The following is a 20,732-nucleotide window of genomic DNA, read 5'->3' as shown; positions in this document are numbered from 1 at the left end:
CCGTCAGATCAATTCCAGTCCAATGGCTCTAATTTCTTGTCTCTTCGTTTCCCCAAAAAAGCGGGAAAACCCTAGAACTTCTAACCCCAAAACGGTGCGTATTATTTCCCTCATCACAACCCACTCAGCGTCCTTTAGTAAACACTCAAGCAAAACTCTGCGCTCGTTTACTCGGACTCGGGGGGCATGTACCATAGGATACCTGAATTCACCAACGGTCTACTTTTAACATCATAAGCGTTTACGGGTTGATGTCGATCACTTGGCGATCGAGCACCAGTGACACTCACATGTTGATGTCGATCACCTGGTTGTGACCGACAAATCAGTGACATTCGCATGTTGACGTCGATCACCTGGCAATCGACAATCAGTGACATTCGCAGGATGATGTCGATCACCTGGCAATCGACAACCAGTGATGTCGCGACACATAGCGCTCGCACGACAGCCAAGCGGTTTAGCAGATACAAACGGACAGTTACGAATATTAGTCAGATACCACGAATCACGGGAATAACTGACCCAGTATCAGACACGATCTAACAGTTACAACTCCCAGGTAGTCAACTTCGGTAACTGACCGAATTTTCAGGTAAACGATTTATTTTACTATTTTAAATACACAAAGCACACCAGAAAAAAGGTACGTTTTTCCCTTTAGAGAAATTAAGAGAGAGAAATTATTCTTCTTCTTGATCACTTTGAACTGAAAAGATTGAGGGGATCTCTTTTCTGACTTGAGCGTCAGAGTGCTTTTGCAGGTACCCAGCCCACTTTCCCCTCAGAGAGCATAACATAGGAAGAGAGGTATCACAGTAACGGCGTCACAGGAAGGAGCAGTTGAAGTTTGTTAGGTTCGTATCTCGGTTTCACATCCATACAGAAACACACCATGAACTAAATATTGAAAAATAAAATCTGTAAAGCATATCTTTTAACAATCTCAGTGTGTACCATACAAAACATTAATGTAAAGTTCTCCAGCAAACACTAAGATTAATGTAAAGAAATCAAAATGGCAGGTGTTTCAAACAACAAAACGTGCTAACACTATTCGAAGAAGAGGAAACCAAAAAAACAATCCAAAGGTATTACCTTTTCTTCAACCCAGACGAATACGTTTATGAAACAGCTGAAAAAGAATACGTTTATGGAAAAAGAATACCTTCAAAGAACAACAGTGATGAGAATATGTGGAGAAGAAGAACCCTAAACCAAAAAACACAATTGTAAAGAACAACACAACTGATCACAAAAACCCCTGCAATAATCCATTTCGGATCATTCTATTCCATCAAAATATGTGTGTTTTAGAAAAAACCACTGTAAGTTAAACCAAATGATGCATAAACCACTGAAATTTTTGGTTATCAATACGTGAAGAAAGGATAAAAAGGAGAATTTAGCCTATTCACAGGACCAACAAAAAAGAGAGTTGAAAAATTACGAAATAAACCAGCAATGCACACTCTAAAAAGCAAAGTAGAATGCTCAAAGCAGTAAATTGGTCGCGTAAAATCACAGAAAACCTAGCTTAACTGTATGGGTATTTATGTATTTTTTCATGGTAAACATTTTTGTGGTTGTATAGTAGATATAATCGATAGATGTATAGTAGATATATTAGAAGTAGACATTCTATTTATATTGAAAATAACACTGTGACTTAAAATCTCTAATCTAATAAACCATGAAAAGAAGGGAATGATTTTCATATATATTTGGACAATGGTGTTAAAGATGATAATCTTACGTAGTTATTTGAGTCCCATAATAATAGAAGTTTTGATTTGTGTCCAAAAATTGGCTCTGAGGTGATAATCAATGTGTTAAAAATTTACGATCTAAATTACATGAATAAACATTAATATTTTTTTAAAATGTTAAAATTGTCATAGTTGTATGGTTTGACTATAAATACTTTTGGATCCATTCTTTTATGGAGACTGAAAACATTAAAATTTAGGACTACTCCTTTTACTAGTACACTTTATTCTATTTTTAAATTTTACACATTTCACTCTTAAACGTCGTCTTACTAATAATAATTGACTATACTTTTTCATTTGTTTTGTAGTGTTTGATATTTTAGGAAGATTTCATGTACCCAAATATTGTGACATTTTTAAACTTTAAATTATATTTACTTCATGTTCACTTTATAATTATAACTTGTTAGTTTGGACAATTTGTATTATAGACAAATTGTGTTATATTTTTTTTTTAATGTTTTGAATTATTTTAGACAAACTGATAATACTTTGACTTTTGATTTACTTCAATGTTTGAATTAATTTTTGTAAAAATAATTCTATTTTTTTTTAATTAATTTTAATTCAATTGACCTAAGACAATCCAACTCCCTCAATATTAAATTGGATCAGATTAAGTTTAATAGCAAAAATTGCAAAAACCCAACCTAATGGGATACTGATTTAGTAGATTGGGTAATAAGTTTATCCATATCTTACCCCACCCTCAAACACCTACCTCCAATTTAATCGAACCAGTATTTTAGCATGTGAAATTTACATGATATATATTTATTTTATACAATTAAAGGACAAACATTTTAAATATGTAAGTTATATTTTAATTTAAATTATAACCAATTTTTTTTTATTTATATATTAGTTGTATTGTTCAATTAAACAAATAGTTTATACTATATTACAAAAATACGTTTACTGCTTAGAGATTAGAGTTTTTGGTTAAAAAATATTCAAACAATTCGTTAATATTGTAACATTAGCACTTCATTAGAGACTCAGCCCCTTTATTGATAAAAGGAGCTAAAAGGTTAAAAAATATACCGTAAATAGAGTACACAAACATAACTAGAAATAATAAAAATACTAAATAAGCAGATCTTAAAAAAGAAAAACAAAATTCTTGTGCAAAACCTTATTATTACATTGCCAAGCATGAACTACTCTTGTTTGTTACGAGCAGCCCTTGCACGATGTCTCAGTTCAGCTCTTTTCCACCTAACAATCAAGTAACATAAGGAGAAGAGTGTATTGACCTGCACATAGAGAAAGATATTTCAAGTCAATGTTAAATGTGAAAAGAAAAAAACCAGCAGCACTGAAATGGTTATGTGATGGAAAATACTAACCAAGATTATCATAGAAATGATAAGAAGAGGTCCAGACCAAAGAACTGACATAAATAGCCCACTGGGATCAAAGTAGTTCTGACCAGAGAAGCTTTTCCAGTTTTTACCCATAATTTTGTTCAGAGGCTCAGCAAGATATACACCAGCCACTGCATCAAACAATTTGTACTAAGACAAGCTTCAAGAACAACCAAGTCTTTTCCCACAAGGGAGATTGAATGCATGCTACGCAAACAACGTCATAATGTTCTATTGTGGGAACAAAGAGGAAAGTTAATAGAGACTAGAACTTCAGAAACATCTGCAAGATTGCAAGCATACAAGGGGATGAAAAAATTAATGACAGTTAGACCACATACGTCGCAGGGATTATAAAGGGTTCAATCAATACAAAAGGTAGAAGTCACATAATGTTGATATAAAAGTGGGAGATTGATGGTGTTAAAATGATAAACAACTAGTCACAGAAAAATAGCACTAGTTATCAACAAAGTTTAATAATGCTAGTAAAAGATAAATATAGTCGTCGTTGGGTCAATAATTACCACAAAAATTTTAAAATTTTAACAGATGGCCCTTAAGATGGTATAGTGCATGTGCATCACTTGCTCTTCAAAACCAAAGGGCTCTTGCATAAGAGGCATGTCGGATGTAAAACCATTCCTAGGCATCCATTTCTTTACAGTCTATTTATCAAGGAATCGTCGAGTTCAGGACATAGATGGTTAATCATGATACATAATGAAATGATATATCACTGCTTAGACCATTGTAGATGACTAATATTGAGCAAATTTCACAATAATATCCTAAACATCAGTAAATCTAGGATATCCTAAATAGAACGCAATATTTCTTACTTATATTAAACAGCCTTTGTTTGCATCATCATCCTCTTTTCAGGATTTAAATTTATAATGATTCTATGAAAATCCTGCCCATTAAGAATTTAACTTAATTTTCCCCAAAATGAAAATTGTCTCGGAAAATTTCAGCCTCACATAAAACGTATGGTACAATTGTTACCCTACCATCTTTATAACTTGATTTCTTTCTATAGGCACAAAGCAAGAAATTTTTGCAGAAAGATAGCAAACATCAAAGTAGAATAAAATTTTCTAGACTCTACTACTGAACTTTAAGTACGATTCAACTTTTGTGCTTTATGAAAGACGAGTTCAGCACATCTAAGACTAATGCAGAGAATCCGTTATGTTCATATTTGCTACTGTTAAACTAGATAAATCAAGAAACTAGGTAATACTGTATCAATCCAGTGAAATTACATCAACATTTCTTAAGGTCCTAATGCACTCCCCTTTATCAGACTAATGTTTCTCCCCTAGATACAATACATACCAACAATCTGCCTAGTCAGCTCATCCACATCCCCCTACAACCTTCCTCTTCAAATAGATTCATAAAGTTGTGCCACTCGACCCATTATCTAAAGCAAGCCCTGTTAGGATAAAGTGTCCTAAAAGAATGATATATCATCAAATTGGTTATGAATGAGCTTGAATATTCAATTGGATTAAATAGGTACTGGATATAAATGATAATCCATCATCAAATTTCTCATTTTAAAAGAAATATTTACATAAATGATATGGAGAAATTTACAATAATTTGAGCTCTTCACACTGCAAAAGAATATATTGTTTCAAGATGCTAAAATGGCTGGATTTTGTCCCACTAATTTGACAATAGTAGGTATATTTGCAATTCTAGAAACATTAACAAGAAAAATGCTTGCATGAAGCTCAAAGCCAAACATAATATTGGACAGCATTCCTCTCATTTTCAGACAATTTGTGTGAGGCATTTTATTTCAGCTAACATGATCAAGCAAAGGCAAGGCACTAACTTTACTATTAGGAAGGATTCAAGGAAATCAACAAAATGAAACAAGAATTAGGCTAGCTGCCTCAAAATAAATATATCAGTTTTAATTCAGCCTAAAATAAGTAAGGAATGTAACATACATGTCAAAAGGAATAAAAACATTTGAAAGTTCGTTTTCTTTCTAGAGATGATAACTACAAGCAGCAACACAACATGGAATCCTGCTAATCCCATTATCCATGGTTCCTGAAGCAAAGGGTAAAAAGAAAAATTAGTAAACCAAAAAGGAGAGTTCAGAAAAAGAAAAGTGATAGAGATTGAACAATCTGAGAACAGAAAACACTGAAGGTCATGATTTGAAAACCAAAGTACATATGTAAATGTTATAAGCATTGTACACTAAGACAGCAGTATATAGATATGAAATCTCAAGATACTCCTGCCAAGAACCAACATGAATTCTCTTCCATTGTTCCTTTTCTATTAAGCTGACAAGACAAATACCATCATATTGTTTATAACCTTTGATAGCATTACAGATCCACTGATGTCCAATATGCAACATTAAAAGATCACAACAATAAAGAAAGGGTCACTTACAATACCAAATTGCAAATGAAGTAATAGTTTTCGTACAATCATCCCCTCTTCATCAAATTTGAATTTGAAAATTTCTATCCAACTTATACCTATTCCAATAATCAAATATCACCAAACACAACATCTAAAATAATTCATAAGATTATATCACTAAAAATATAATAGCACAAAATGAGATCCAAGAACAAAATCATGCCACTCACAGCACAAACAAGCACTAAACATCTACCAATGGACGATGACATCAGAATAGAGACCATAAGAGAACATTTTCACTTTCTGATTTGAAATACATTTTCATCAGAAAAATTATTAGAAAGCCTCCCATCAGTCCAGTAAATTTTTCTTTTAATTTTTCTTTTAATAAGAAAAGAGAGGAATTGGTTTTATTCAATCTCATTGCACTCTAACACAAAAATATAATGTGAAAGAGCAACTATGAATAGCAAATCTAACACAAAAGGTTGATGAAAGGTATTGATAAGATGTGGCTGGATACTTGACGAAAGAAACCATCTATTAAAATAGGAGTAAAATCGCCCTCCTCGTCATAAGAGAAGTTCAGACTTCAACACTGCAGCTGTCATTCAAGTAACAAACACCAGAAAGTCCTTATCGCCTCTTAAATTGTAGGAAGTAACGCATTATGGTAATCACGTTGACAATCAAATTGAAAACACAAATCCACAATTCACAGCTCAAGAACACAAAGAACATGAGCTTAAACTGAAAACCCGCAAATCGAAAATCAATATACAACAAACGGTGAGTTCCAAGAACAAAAGAACACGGAGCTTAAATTGAAAACCCATAGATCCATAAAGAAAGGAAGAACAAACACTAAACTAGAAAATCAAAAAAGAACAAACGGAGTTAAGAAAAACCAAAACTGGAAAGCTACCTTCCAGTCAATGGCATGGAAGAAACCCATAAAGTTATCATAAGCGGGGATAAAGCCAGCACGAATATCTGTGGAGAACTTCTGAACAAGATCTACCATAAGCTCCATGTGCTCCTCCATAGCAGATTTTAGTTCCTCCATTCTTCTAACACTCTAAATTTTTGTCTCACAAAACAATGCAGTACCCCGATTCAAGTCCTGTTCATACACTGCAAGAGGTTTTCTTATGCCCGAACTTTCCCTTCGTCAAAACTGATATGTTAGTTGCTTTTTTCTTTCTCGAAACATTCTTTTTGGGCCTTTTATTGGATCGGGCCTTTGTCATGCCCAACAAAATAGATGCCTTTTGCTTCATACCTTTTTCCCACACCTACCATCTTTGTTAAATGACTAAAATAACCTTGTTAAGAAAAAAATTATTTGACAAACATCTCTCAACCCTAAAATTTCTTTTGAATAATTAGTTTTCATTCAACTTATTACGGCAAAATTTTTTTCTGCATCATGGTGAAATTTTTAAAATTTTAAATATATTTCTAATCTTTTCATTTTTTTTGTCCTTTTAAAATTTAAACATATTCCTTTTAGATTCTTCTAAAATTTACTATTTGTTTTTTAAGTGTTAATAAGAACGACAAACGAACTTACGTGGACGAGAGTCTTGATTAATATCAATTATACTTTTAAATTGTAATCTACGAGCTAAAATTATAATTCATTTAAATATTTTGTGTACCATTGTCATTAATAAAAATTTAACAAATATTTTTAAAGCTAAAGGAAAAATACAATATTTTTAGAATGTATATAATTTATTAAAAACTTTATAGGACTAAATACACATTTTATCCACTTGATAATACAAAACATATATTTTAATAATTTTCAAAATAATATTGTCGTTCGTGAATATTTTGGGAAGTAAAGGGTAAATATTGATTTAATTTAACAATTTGAAGCAAAATTATATTGTTTTAATGTCACAAAAATAGCAATGATGGGTTCTTGAATTCACATTTTGCTTATTTCTATATAAATAAATAAAAATGACAACATCATATTCTATACTATAAGTTTGTGGATGAGTCTACGCGTTGAAGTTGCACTTTAATGAAAGCCCACACATCCAAAATCAATAAAGAACAAACATAGGTGAAGAAAACCCAAATTTCAAAATCAACAAAGAACAAACAAAACAAATAAAACCTAAATTGAAGAGCTACCTTTTAGTCAATAGCATGGAAGAGGCGAAAGCTTGCATGAATATCGAAACAGAACTTTCAAACAAGATCAGCCAGAAGCTCCTTGTGCTCTTCCATTGCAGATTTTAGTTCCTCCATTCTTCTAACTATTTGTTTATCTCACGATTTAATGTGGATGCAGTCTTAATTAATATCAATTATACATTTAACAAATTATTTTTAATTGATAATGTAGAGGCTAAATTATTATTCATATAAACATTTTGTGTATGTTTATTATCAAGAAAAAAATCTTACAAATATTTTAAATGTAAAGGGAGGAAAATAATACAATATTTTTAGAATGTCATTAATAGATTTAAAATTTTGTACCATAGACCAAACACATCACTAGATACTACAAACATATATTCTGTTTGTGCATATTTTAAGAATTGAAGTAATTTTCTTTTTGTAATTTAAGCATTTCAAGTAAAACGAATTTGATTTAATACCAAAGAATATCATTTGATGGGATCATGAATTCACTTCTTATTTCTATAAATTAAAAATGGCAGTATGGCATGTTCCAAAATGGTTGAATTTCTTCAGGCTAAAATCCTTATATGATTAATGTGATTACAAAATCAAAGTTTTTGATGATAAAAAGTATGGAAGGGAATGGCAAATATTTGAATATAACAACAATGCTAATAAAGAGTTTTCTTCTTGAACTTCATCAACCCAATTTATGCAAACAGAGAACAACATCAAACACTCTAACAAAAGTTACATAAATACAAACACCATATAAAATGAAAACATGTATACAACAACTAAAACAGCCATACTTGAAGCTTATTTCCTTCTAGAAAGTTGCTTTGCCAAGCTTAGAAGCTCAAATATTTGAGATATGTAAGAGGCCTGTGCTCTTCAAGATGCTGAAAAATAACACAATGTGTAAATGAATTGTTGCTCTCAATTAATTAATTTAGTTTAATGAATTATATTTTTTTTATAAAAAGAATAAACTAAATATTTTTGAAAGTACAAACTATGAAGGATCATGAATTAAATATTTAATCCAACTTTTCAAAAGGTTCTCTGAGTCATCTTCTTTATGAAAAAAAAAAAGATTACAAATTATATATATATTTTGTCCTCCTAAAATTATATATAAAGATTTAGTTTTAATTTGATAACAACTTTTAAAATAAATATACGTTTTGTTTTTACAAAATTACAAATGTTCAACTTTCCATCCTGTACAAAATTTTATCACTTTTCGATTCATCAAAATAGATTTACTATCGTTATAAATTAGAGATATCACATTTATTATTTTTATGAACATAAGATGCATATTTTATCTTTCGTCAACAACTTCAACTCCACGAGTAACAACGATATATTTATAATTTGAGAGGACTTAACAGTACTAAATTTTTCTAAAGGAAAAACACATATTTTACAAAAAATTAATTTGAAGGTAAAATCTACTATGTTTAAACATTGACTTTCATATGAACTGATCTCCATTTCAATATTCATTGACCAAAAGAATTATTTTTTTGTTATGGCTTTTTAAAGATGTTTGAGATTGGATACTATCTACAAGGATTTAACCAATAAGATTTAGATTTAGATTGAATATCACCTAAGTGGGATAAGTTGCCCATTTTAAAACAAGCCAAGATTTAAAAAAAGAAGAAGTTAATATTGAAATGATAGAAAGCAATGTTGTACTTGAGTAGACTATAGAGAATAAAAGGAGAAAGTATCTTAAAACTGAGGGAAATATTTATGTTTTAAAATAAAAGAAATTGCATGTTAATTTTTATGATTTAAAAAGATACCTATTATAATCCAAAAGCACAAAAATACAATTTAAATACAAAACAAATTAACATATAATATCAAATTATTCTGGTCACTTATTTATTTATAATATTATAGTTTTTAGTGGATAAATTCACAACACATAAGGATTTAAGTTTAAAGCTTTTATTTTATTAATATAATTTAAAACTTATAGGTAAGTTGGTGAGTTTTGACTCATCAAATATTCTCAATTTGAGTGAGTTAGATTTTTAGTGGATATCGAATTCAATTTTGATATCAGTCTAAATTTATAATTTTTTAAAACTTAATCTAACTTAAATATGTAGTAAGCCGAATTGATATATAAATTTTAATCAATTTTGACAGCACTAATGAAAGTTAGAGATATTTGGATTTTTTAAATAAAAAGTACAAAAGAGACATTCATTTTGGAAATTGTGATGAAAAAGAATACTGTCATAAGATAAGTTTTTTTTCTAAATAAAACATATTTTTCCTTGTTAATCTACTATATAAATGTCATCAATTTTTCCTTGTAAACAAAACTGAATACTATAAGACTGTTACCTGTTAATCTACTTGCTCCATTTGCAATTGGCGAATTTTACCGCTACCATATAAATGTCATCAATTAAATGGTTACAGAACTTGAAATAAGCATATCTCCAAGAACGATTAAATAAGATTGAGCCAAACACAATCCAGAAGCTTATTGTGAATCCCAATGCCATACTGATGTAAAATTCATGGTCAAACAGAGAATGTTCATGAATTTCAATGACCGATTCTTGAGGTTCTTGAGATAGCCCATCATCATTGCACAATTTTTTCAGTGGTAGTCCACAAAGATTAAGATTATCTTCATAACTCGAGATATTGAAACTTTGTAGTTGTGTGCTTGTTGGAATAACTCCACTTAGATGATTGTGTGATAAATCTAACACCGTAAGTCGATCAATTTGAGCAAGACTTTGAGGAATTGAACCAACAAATTGATTTCTAGACAAATCAAGAAATTCGAGTGATTTCAAATTTCCAATATTTGAAGGAATTTTCTCACTAAAGTTGTTTCTTGACAAATTCAATGAAATCAACTCAACTAAATTCTCTATTTCCATTGGAATTTCTTCTAAAAAGTTATTGCTTGAAAGATCAATGCTTCTTAAAAGAAATAATTCATGAGTTTTGAATATTTGTTCTGAACCTTTCCACATCAAGAATGCCTTTAAATATGGCTCATAGGTACCCCCATGATCAGATTGAAGAATATACCAAGGACTTTCATAACCACTTGAAAACGTCTTGTTAACCATTGATGTAAAATTATTTATACATGCAGGAATTTTTCCAGATAAATTATTTAGCGATAGATCCAAGATTTGGATGCTTTTTAGATAACAAATTTGTAATGGGAAAATTCCATTGAAATTATTACTTCCCAAGCTTAAAATCTGCAACTCTTGCATTTTGCTCCCAATCCAAGCAGGGATATGCCCTGATAAATTATTATTTCTTAATAACAATACTCGAAGACCAAGAAGTGATCCTAATGAAGTAGGGATCTTTCCTGAAAATTTATTGTGGCTCAAATCTAAATAAGTTAATGACTTAAAATGACTCCAACAATCTGGTATTTGTCCAAAAAGATGATTATTTGAAAGGTCTAACTCATATGATGTTTCATCAGAACCACTAACACATATAAATGAACGAGAACATGAAAAATTATTATTAGATAAATCAAGAGACTCAGAACCTCGTAGAAATGGTGGAATAGGACCTTCAAATTGATTTGATGCAAGATTTAACTCAGGAACAATATTCTTTTCAGAAAAATTTGGAATTATACCATAGAGACCATTATTTGAAATGTCTATTGAAAAGATATTTCCCAAAGTCAATTTAGCCCAAAACCACCTTGGAACCATATCCAATATTGTAGCATTTGAAATGTCAAGATCAATAAATTCATTTTGTGTTTGCAACCATTTGGGGAATGCTGGACCTAACATGCAAGATCGTAACCGTATGGAACGTAGCTGAAAAGGTGGGACCCAATTTTGGGTAAATGTCAAGGTTAATGAGTTGTCAGATAGGTCTAAGTAAGATAACTTGGATACATTAACAAAATGGTGGTCAGTGAACACACCATATAACGAATTCCAATGCATGTCTAGGTTCTCTAGATGAGGTGGAAATTGAATATCTTTATGAATCTCTCCATTTAGCATGTTTCCATCAACAATCAACCCTTTCAAAGATGAGAATATTGAAAGGTCAGGTAGTGTGCCACTGATTTTATTCATGCTTAGATATAATTGTTCCAATGAATATCTAGCACATCCAGATAAGTGATGTATTATCAGCGAAAGCTCATCACTCAAGTTATTGTCGCTCATTTCTAAGGTGCTTAAGGCACATGCATTACCAAATGATTTTGGAATTCCGCCTTCTAGAAAATTTGATGAGATTGATAAAGATTTCAATTGAAATGGCAATTTGGTACCTTCTGTTATCTTTTCATTTAATCGATTAAATGAAAGATCCAATGATTTCAAAGCTGAAAATGTTGAAAGGTCAGGAAGCGTACCATTAATTTGATTTCCTTCTAAGCTTAATTCTTGTAGCGAGTATTTAGTGCATCCAGACAAGTGATGTATAATTGTTGAAAGCTCATCACTCAAGTTATTATTTCTCATGTGTAAGGTACTTAAGGCACATGCATTGCCAAATGATTTTGAAATTCCACCCTCCAGATAGTTTGATGCAATTGATAAATATTCCAACTGAAATGGTAATTTGGTACCTTCTGTTATCTTTTCATTTAATTGATTAAATGAAAGATCCAATGATTTCAAAACTGAAAATGTTGAAAGGTCAGGAAGCGTACCACTAATATGATTTCCTTCCAAGTGCAATTCTTTTATCAAGTATTTAGCACATCCAGACAAGTGATGTATTATCAGTGAAAGTTCATCACTCAAGTTATTATCGCTCATGTCTAAGGTGCTTAAGGCACATGCATTGCCAAACGATTTGGGAATTCCACCTTCAAGAAGATTTGATGAGATTGATAAAGATTCCAATTGAAATGGCAATTTGGTACCTTCTGTTATATTTTCATTTAATTGATTAATTGAAAGATCCAATGACTTCAAAGCTGAAAATGTTGAAAGGTTAGATAAAGATCCAGTAATATGATTGCCTCCCAAATACAAATCTTGTAGCGAGTATCTAATACAACCACCAGACAAATCATGAAGAATTGATGGAAGGTCTTCAGTCAAATTATTTTCTCTCATGTCCAAAGATTGTAAAGTGCATATATTCATGAAAGATTTTAGAACGTCACCCTTGAAACTATTATAAGAAAGGTCAAGGTGCTCAAGAGAATTCATTGCCATGCCAAAATGATTGGATACAGAACCCTCCAAGTAGTTATCACCAAGGTATAGCTCAACAAGATTGGAAGTGATATTTGTCACCCACTGGAATATCACGGTTGGTGACGTGAAGGTGTTCTGAGAAAGATGAAAGGCCAAAAGGGAAGTAGAAAAGTTGAATTTGGAAGGCCTCGATGAAAGGATAAAATGATCAGAAAGACTACAATGAATTAAGCCTAGTGTTGAATAAACCAAATGGGTAGGACCCATTAGTGGTGAAGTTGGAGAAATTGTCTCCAACACATTGCTTGATTTACGGAAATGAAGTGCTCCACTACACCAACCATTTTTGTTTTCTTGCATCTTTCTTCCTTCATAAATTGGAAGCCAAGCAACGTGCATATGCAAGAAACAGAGAAGGAGAAGCCACACTGTAGAATTCATCATCCACCGTGAAGAAAAAATTCGGTGAAGAAATAGAGAGTTCTTCTGTGTGAGAGATTTATACAGAGAGAGTCTGTTATTGTGAGTGTGAGTGAAAAGTGAGAATTTTGTATACCATCCGAGAGGGTGAGATTAATTGAGAGATCCTCAGAGAGTGAGAGAAACACTGTAATCCTACTTTCATAGTGGAGATATTTTTCTGGACTAGGTCCCGTGGTTTTTTTCCGAGAGGATTTTCCACGTTAAAATTTCCAGTGTTAATTTTCTCTTTCCTTACACTTTTATTTTACGCTTCCGCATAGTGCCCATTTTGGGGTTCACAGAGGAGGGAACAAGTACCGCTGTTTCCCAACAGTGGTATCAGAGCTACCGGTTCGAAAAAGTCAGAATCCTGTGAAATTCAAGATGGAAGGAGACATGTTCAAGTTAACTGCGGATAATTACTCCTACTGGAAGCCGATGATGGAAGACCATCTATACTGCAAGGATTTGTATGAACCGATCACAAATCCGGAAATTCCAGAAGGGAAGGCCGAAAAAGATTGGGAGATTCTGAATCGTAAAACAGTGGCTATGATTCGGAAATACATCGACAAAAGCTTGTTTGAGCATGTATCGACTTATACCGATGCGTATGAGTTATGGACAAAGCTTGAATCTTTGATTCAAAAGAAGACTCCCAGAAATAAAGCTCACCTTGTCAGACGACTCGTAAAGTTGGAGTACACTGACGACCAGAATATGATCGAGCATCTCAACACCTTCAAAGGTATTGTGAATCAATTAATGAAGGCGGATATGAAGATTGATGACGAGTTACAAGCTCTTCTACTCCTTAGTTCCCTACCGGAGAGTTGGGACACATTGGTGGTCACTCTCAGTAACTCAACACCAGATGGAAAACTCAAGCTGGATAACATTACAGACAGTTTGCTGAATGAAGAGTCCAGAAGGAAAGAAAGAGGAATGAGTAGTCACTCAAAAGCCAACGTTGTTGAGAATAGAGGAAGGAGTGAACACAGGAACAAAGGAAAACGTGAAAAGTCACGAGGAAGATTCAAGTCTCGTTCCAAAGGTTTAACATGCTTCTATTGTGGAAAAGATGGTCACAAGAAGCAAGAATGTAGATTCCTGAAAAGAGATCAGAAGAATGGAACTGTACACCTTGATGTGATAGATCCCAAAAAGAAGTTGGAAGAAAAGACCACAACAGCGGTTGTATCAAATGATGAGAATGTGTTCCTTATCACTGAGGTAAACTATCTAAATATTGCTTTCGATGATTGCACTTGGATAGTAGATACCGGAGCATCTTTCCATGTTACTCCTCATGAGGGATTCTTCTCATCCTATCAAAAAGGAGATTTTGGAACAGTGAAGATGGGTAATCATGTCACAAGCAAAATTGTGGGCATAGGAGAAGTGACTTTGACAACAGAAAATGGAAACAAACTTGTGCTGAAAGAGGTAAGACATGTACCAGAGATACGTCTAAACCTTATCTCAGTCGGTAAGCTAGATGATGCTGGAATGAACAACCAATTCAGCGATGGAAGATGGAAACTCTGTCGAGGAAGCATGATTGTTGCTCGAGGCAAAAAGGAAGGCTCCTTGTACGTCATGCAAGGAAAGATATGCAAAGGAGAGACAAATGTTGCTCAAGAAGAAAGTAAGGAGTTATGGCACAAAAGATTGGGCCACATGAGCGAGAAAGGATTAGAGATCCTTGCGAAAGATCATCTCCAGAGTATAAAAGGCCAACCACTTGAATTATGTGAAGACTGCCTATCAGGTAAGCAGCACAGAGTATCTTTCCATAAATCTGATAATAGAAGTAGAAGAGATCATATTTTGGATCTTGTGTATTCAGATGTCTGTTCAACATCCGAAAGGTCCCTTGGTGGTGCTCAATATTTTGTTACCTTCATTGATGACCACTCTAGAAGATTGTGGGTCTATCCATTGAAAAGAAAAGATGAAGTTCTACGAATCTTCAAGGAGTTTCACGCCTCTGTTGAACGTGAAACTGGTAGAAAGTTGAAATGCTTGAGAAGTGATAATGGTGGAGAGTACAGAGGTCCATTCGAGCACTATTGCAAGACTCATGGGATCAGACATGAGAAAGTACCTCCCAAAACACCTCAAATGAATGGTGTGGCTGAAAGATTCAACAGAACGATTGCCGAGAAGGTCAGAAGCATGTTGTCTCACGCAAAACTTCCCAAGACATTCTGGGGGGAGGCAGTGCTAACAGCAACTCAATTGATCAACTTATCACCATCAAGACCATTGAATGGTAAGATCCCAGAAGAAGTATGGTCCGGTAAAAAGGCCTCATATCGCAACTTGAAAGTCTTCGGATGTAAGGCATCAGTTCACATTCCGAAAGATGAAAGAGCAAAGCTAGATGCTAAGGCGAAAGAGTGCATATACCTTGGTTCTCCAAGAGATGAATTTGGTTTCAGATTATGGGATCCTGCAAACAGAAAGATTGTTCGAAGCAGAGATGTGGTGTTCTTTGAAGATCAGACAATCCAAGACATCAAGAAAGTGGAGAAACCAACACTTAAGCTGATAAGTGATCAAAGCCCTATTGTGATGAACAACTTAGGGGGAGAGACTCATCAAGCCGAACCAGAGTTACAACTTGATGAAATGGCTGAAGAAGCAGATCAACCTAATCTGACGGAAGAAGATCAACCAATTGAGGATGCTCCGCAAGAACCCCAATTGAGACGATCAACAAGGCAGAAGCAACCGTCAAGAAGGTATTTTTCAGATGAATATGTTAATTTTACTGATGAAGGTGAACCTCAAAGCTTTGTAGAAGCAATGGAGACGGAAGACAAAGGCAAATGGTTGCAAGCCATGGAAGAAGAGATGCAATCCTTAAAGGAAAATCACACTTATGATTTGGTAGAATTACCAAAAGAAAGGAGAGCATTGCAAAACAAATGGGTGTTCAAGCTCAAGAATGAAGAGAACAACCCAAGCCCAAGGTACAAAGCACGAATTGTCGTGAAGGGGTGCAACCAGAAGAGAGGAATAGATTTTGACGAAATATTTTCACCAGTGGTGAAGATGACATCCATTAGAGCAATTCTCGGTCTAGCAGCAACACTAGACCTGGAGATTGAACAACTGGACGTCAAAACAACATTCTTACATGGAGACCTAGAGGAAGAAATTTACATGAAGCAACCAGAGGGTTTTGAAGAGCCAGGCAAAGAACACTTGGTGTGTCGTTTGAAGAAAAGTCTCTATGGTCTGAAGTAAGCTCCAAGACAATGGTACAAGAAATTTGATTCCTTCATGATCCAACATAATTTCAAGAAGACCTCCGCAGACCATTGTGTGTTTGTGAAGCATTATGAAAATGGTGAGTCCATTATACTTCTCTTGTATGTTGATGATATGTTGATTGTAGGGAAGGACAAAATTAAAATAGCTGCTCTCAAGAAGGCATTGAGCAAGTCTTTTGCCATGAAAGACCTGGGTGCAGTAAAGAAGATACTTGGAATGAAAATCTCCAGAGATCGTTCTAGAAGAATGCTATGGGTATCTCAAGAAGATTACATTGAGAAGATTCTCAAAAGGTTCAACATGCACAATGCCAAATCTGCTCGTGTTCCAATTGCTGGACATTTCAAACTTAGCAAGTCGCAATGTCCAAAGAATGAAGAAGAAAAAGAAGAAATGAGCAAGGTACCCTACTCTTCTGTCGTGGGTAGCCTTATGTATGCAATGGTTTGTACAAGGCCAGATATTGGCTATGCTGTAGGAGTTGTGAGCAGATTCCTGTCAAATCCAGGAAAGGAGCATTGGGAAGCTGTTAAGTGGATACTAAGGTATCTCAGAGGATCTGTCAAAAGAAGCTTGTGTTTTGGCAATGGAGACCTAAAGTTAATCGGATATTCAGACTCAGACATGGCTGGAGATGTCGATTCAAGGAAGTCAACATCAGGTTATCTGATTACTTTTACAGGGGGAGCTGTTTCTTGGCAGTCAAAGCTACAAAAATGTGTGACATTGTCTACTGTTGAAGCAGAGTATGTAGCGGTGACTGAAGCCTCTAAAGAGATGTTATGGATGAAGAATTTCCTAAGTGAATTAGGACATAATCAAGATGATTATGTGGTGAACTGTGATAATCAAAGTACCATCCATCTAACCAAGAACCCCATGTTCCATTCACGCTCGAAGCATATCGACGTGCGGTATCACTGGATACGAGAAGCGCTGGATGAGAAGAAATTGAAGATAGAGAAAATCCATACAGACTTGAATTGGTCTGACATGATGACTAAGTCAATACCAACCAAGAAGGTTGAAGACTGTTGCCAAGGTGCTGGTATCTTGGTACCTTCAAATTAAGTCAAGAAGGGATGGAAGACCCATTTTGGTTTATGGGGGAGTTTTGTTGAATAAACCAAATGGGTAGGACCCATTAGTGGTGAAGTTGGAGAAATTGTCTCCAACACATTGCTTGATTTACGGAAATGAAGTGCTCCACTACACCAACCATTTTTGTTTTCTTGCATCTTTCTTCCTTCATAAATTGGAAGCCAAGCAACGTGCATATGCAAGAAACAGAGAAGGAGAAGCCACACTGCAGAATTCATCATCCACCGTGAAGAAAAAATTCGGTGAAGAAATAGAGAGTTCTTCTGTGTGAGAGATTTATACAGAGAGAGTCTGTTATTGTGAGTGTGAGTGAAAAGTGAGAATTTTGTATACCATCCGAGAGGGTGAGATTAATTGAGAGATCCTCAGAGAGTGAGAGAAACACTGTAATCCTACTTTCATAGTGAAGATATTTTTCTGGACTAGGTCCCGTGGTTTTTTTCCGAGAGGATTTTCCACGTTAAAATTTCCAGTGTTAATTTTCTCTTTTCTTACACTTTTATTTTACGCTTCCGCATAGTGCCCATTTTGGGGTTCACAGAGGAGGGAACAAGTACCGCTGTTTCCCAACACCTAGCTCTCTTAGTTTTGGTAGCTTTTGCCAACTATGAGAACTATTAAGACCATGAATGGATATCAAGTAAAGATGGGTTAAAGAAACGAGATTAGACAACAACTTACCCCCATCGTTGAAGTAAGCTCCCTCAAGGTAAAGCTGTTGTAAGTTTGAAAGATTTCCGAGTTGGGATGGTATATTTCCTTCAAAAGAGTTGTAGCTGAGGTCAAGATGTTCCAACTTGGAGAGATTTCCGATTTGCGATGGTATATTTCCTTCAAAACGGTTGGAGCTGAGGTCAAGATATTCCAACTTAGAAAGATTTTTTAGTTGGGTAGGGATTGAACCCTGAAGATCATTCCAAGCTAGATTCAAGTATTTCAAATGAGAAAGAGACCCAAACTGACTTGGAATTTTTCCGCCAAAAATACCCCGTGAGAGATCAAGGTATCTCAAGTTGCTGAGAGAACCAAGAAACTCTGGGATATGGCTGTTTGAAAATGCATTAAAACTGAGGTTCAAATACTTTAATTGTTGCAACTCAATCAATGAGTGGTGGATCTCTCCACTGATATAATAAGACACTGATTGAGTTACATAATCATACTCACCGTGAAGGTCGAGGCTTACGATATTACCAGTGAGGTTGTTGCAGCGAATAAGTTTCCATTGGCAGCAATGAGCAGTGGTCCAAGACGAGAGCATGCCATTGGGATCAACAAGGGAAGCTTTGACTCGGAGGAGTGCTTCCCTCTCCCTTTCTAAGCACTCAATCTGATGCTCACCACCAACAACCTGGAATGCCACACACACCATCAATATTATCAGTTTCAAATAAATCGGACTCATCATTGAGAATTCGGTGCTTATCATCACAAAGACAAATTCTTGAGAATGTATCAAAAGAGATGATATTGGTGAGGTTAGCGTTCTTAGTAAGCCATATATATATATAACATTCTAAACTCACCCCCCAATCTATACAAACTACAAAAAGACTGTTACATATATATTCATTTACTTAACATTAAAATTCAAAATAATTATACAAAAAATAATATGCAACAAAAATTTAAAATTATTATATAGAAAACGTAACATTTGGGTGAAGACTTTAAGAAATTTTCAACTCAGAATGTATACGGAGCTAAATATTACTCAGTTACTTCTATTTTATGTTTTTGTATGTCTGTCTTGTGGTGTACTACGTTTTAAAATTTTAATTTACTATTTTATATTTTAAAAAAGATTTATTATATATTTTTAGTACAATCGTAAATAGGTTAACGAAATTATTGCTAGATGTGTCTATTGATATATTTATTAGTTAAAAATGACTACAATAATGTTTTTAGAAATATAAAATGTTGAATTGAAACTTTTAAAACATTATTAACAAACAAATATCTCAATCAGTTCTATTAAAGTGAAAATTTAAACTATAAAAAAACACTAAAACCTAGAAAAGGACAAAAATATTAATCTAATGCACGTAAAATAATTTATGAAGTTATGTAAAAAAATTGTACGAGTTATTCTTCTTTCTAAAACCATTTTAAGTTGTCACCACTAAAATATTTAATAATATTTTTTAAAGAATTTTTTGTGTTTCTTCATTATTGGTAGAATATATAACATCAATTTCCAAGCATAAGTTGATAAAAATATAACTGCAAAATAAAAACCAATCAAAATTATACAAAAAAAATGGACCACAACTTTAAAATTAACAAAATTATAGGAAGATGGTTCAAAAGTCGTATAAAGGAACAAACTAAGAAAAGGACTTTAAAATTGATTATAAACATTTATATATTATCATTTATCACTCAACTTGGTGCACAAAGTAGTTTTTTTCTTTATTTTTTTATTTTTTTAAATAAAATACTACTAGTTTTAGTATGAAATCATTTTTTATTTTCTTCTAATTACTTTTAATTTTATAAAAAAAATATTTAAATATGTTTACAAAAACTCTCACTAATATTTACATAATTTATAATGTATAAGAAAATAGTTTTGATCGGATATTTTTTCTGGTTGTGATTTACATGTTTAATTGAATTAGGTTAAGTTAATTCATAGTAGACAGATTCAAGTCAGATTCAAATTAAGTTAAGATCATGAATTTGACAAGGTTAAACTTAGGTCAAATTATGTATAATCGGGTTAATTCCACGTAAAGTCGAATGGATCAATATAATTTAAATCGAGCCGAATCAAATCTAAATTAAATATAGTCTAAAAAGTAAGTATCCATCCTCACAAATGAGAAACACAAAAGATTATTGTTCTATAGTCACACTTTCGTTCATTAATGATTAATGAGAATCAAATTCAGAGAAACCACTATTTCACATTTTTATTCCAATAATCCCAAACTGATAAACCCTACTTGATCTAAATTTTCCTCTCTAAATTGTTGGAACTAATAGGAGAAGAGATGAGTAATTTT

The 20,732-nt window shown here is 33.3% G+C and overlaps 2 protein-coding genes across 5 annotated transcripts; both read right to left on the bottom strand.

Annotated features, from left to right (window-relative positions):
* Positions 1-2,737: 2,737 nt before the first annotated feature.
* On the bottom strand, positions 2,738-6,739 carry LOC108343817 (uncharacterized). Its single transcript, XM_017582209.2, has 4 exons — positions 6,468-6,739; positions 5,107-5,212; positions 3,122-3,270; positions 2,738-3,028 (listed from the first exon to the last, which is right to left on the bottom strand). Exons 1-4 carry the CDS (start codon positions 6,606-6,608, stop codon positions 2,933-2,935), a joined length of 492 nt encoding a protein of 163 aa, XP_017437698.1. The 5' UTR covers positions 6,609-6,739; the 3' UTR covers positions 2,738-2,932.
* Positions 6,740-8,339: 1,600 nt separating this feature from the next.
* LOC108344340 (receptor-like protein EIX2) lies at positions 8,340-19,216 on the bottom strand. Of its 4 annotated transcripts, none has more exons than XM_052867543.1 (4): positions 18,889-19,213; positions 18,403-18,552; positions 10,058-12,539; positions 8,340-8,589 (listed from the first exon to the last, which is right to left on the bottom strand). In XM_052867543.1, exons 1-3 carry the CDS (start codon positions 19,148-19,150, stop codon positions 10,066-10,068), a joined length of 2,886 nt encoding a protein of 961 aa, XP_052723503.1. In that variant the 5' UTR covers positions 19,151-19,213; the 3' UTR covers positions 8,340-8,589; positions 10,058-10,065. The 4 variants fall into 4 exon arrangements, with proteins under 4 accessions (XP_052723503.1, XP_052723502.1, XP_017438286.2 ...); XM_052867542.1 differs by having other exon boundaries at positions 10,058-11,741; positions 12,081-18,569; positions 18,889-19,212; XM_017582797.2 differs by having other exon boundaries at positions 18,403-19,216.
* Between the last annotated feature and the right edge of the window lie 1,516 nt (positions 19,217-20,732).

Source organism: Vigna angularis, chromosome 8, assembly GCF_016808095.1.
Source record: "Vigna angularis cultivar LongXiaoDou No.4 chromosome 8, ASM1680809v1, whole genome shotgun sequence".
Taxonomy (NCBI): Eukaryota; Viridiplantae; Streptophyta; class Magnoliopsida; order Fabales; family Fabaceae; genus Vigna; species Vigna angularis.
The sequence above is the reverse complement of the archived record's forward strand: the minus strand, read 5'-3'. Positions and strand labels throughout refer to the sequence as shown.

Coding starts and splice junctions, on each gene's coding strand:
- LOC108343817 (XM_017582209.2), bottom strand. CDS start 6,608: ATGGAGGAACTAAAATCTGCTATGGAGGAGCACATGGAGCTTATGGTA. Junction 5,213..6,467: donor TCCATGCCATTGACTGGAAG/GTAGCTTTCCAG, acceptor CCTTTGCTTCAG/GAACCATGGATAATGGGATT. Junction 3,029..3,121: donor TCATTTCTATGATAATCTTG/GTTAGTATTTTC, acceptor CTCTATGTGCAG/GTCAATACACTCTTCTCCTT.
- LOC108344340 (XM_052867541.1), bottom strand. CDS start 13,320: ATGATGAATTCTACAGTGTGGCTTCTCCTTCTCTGTTTCTTGCATATG.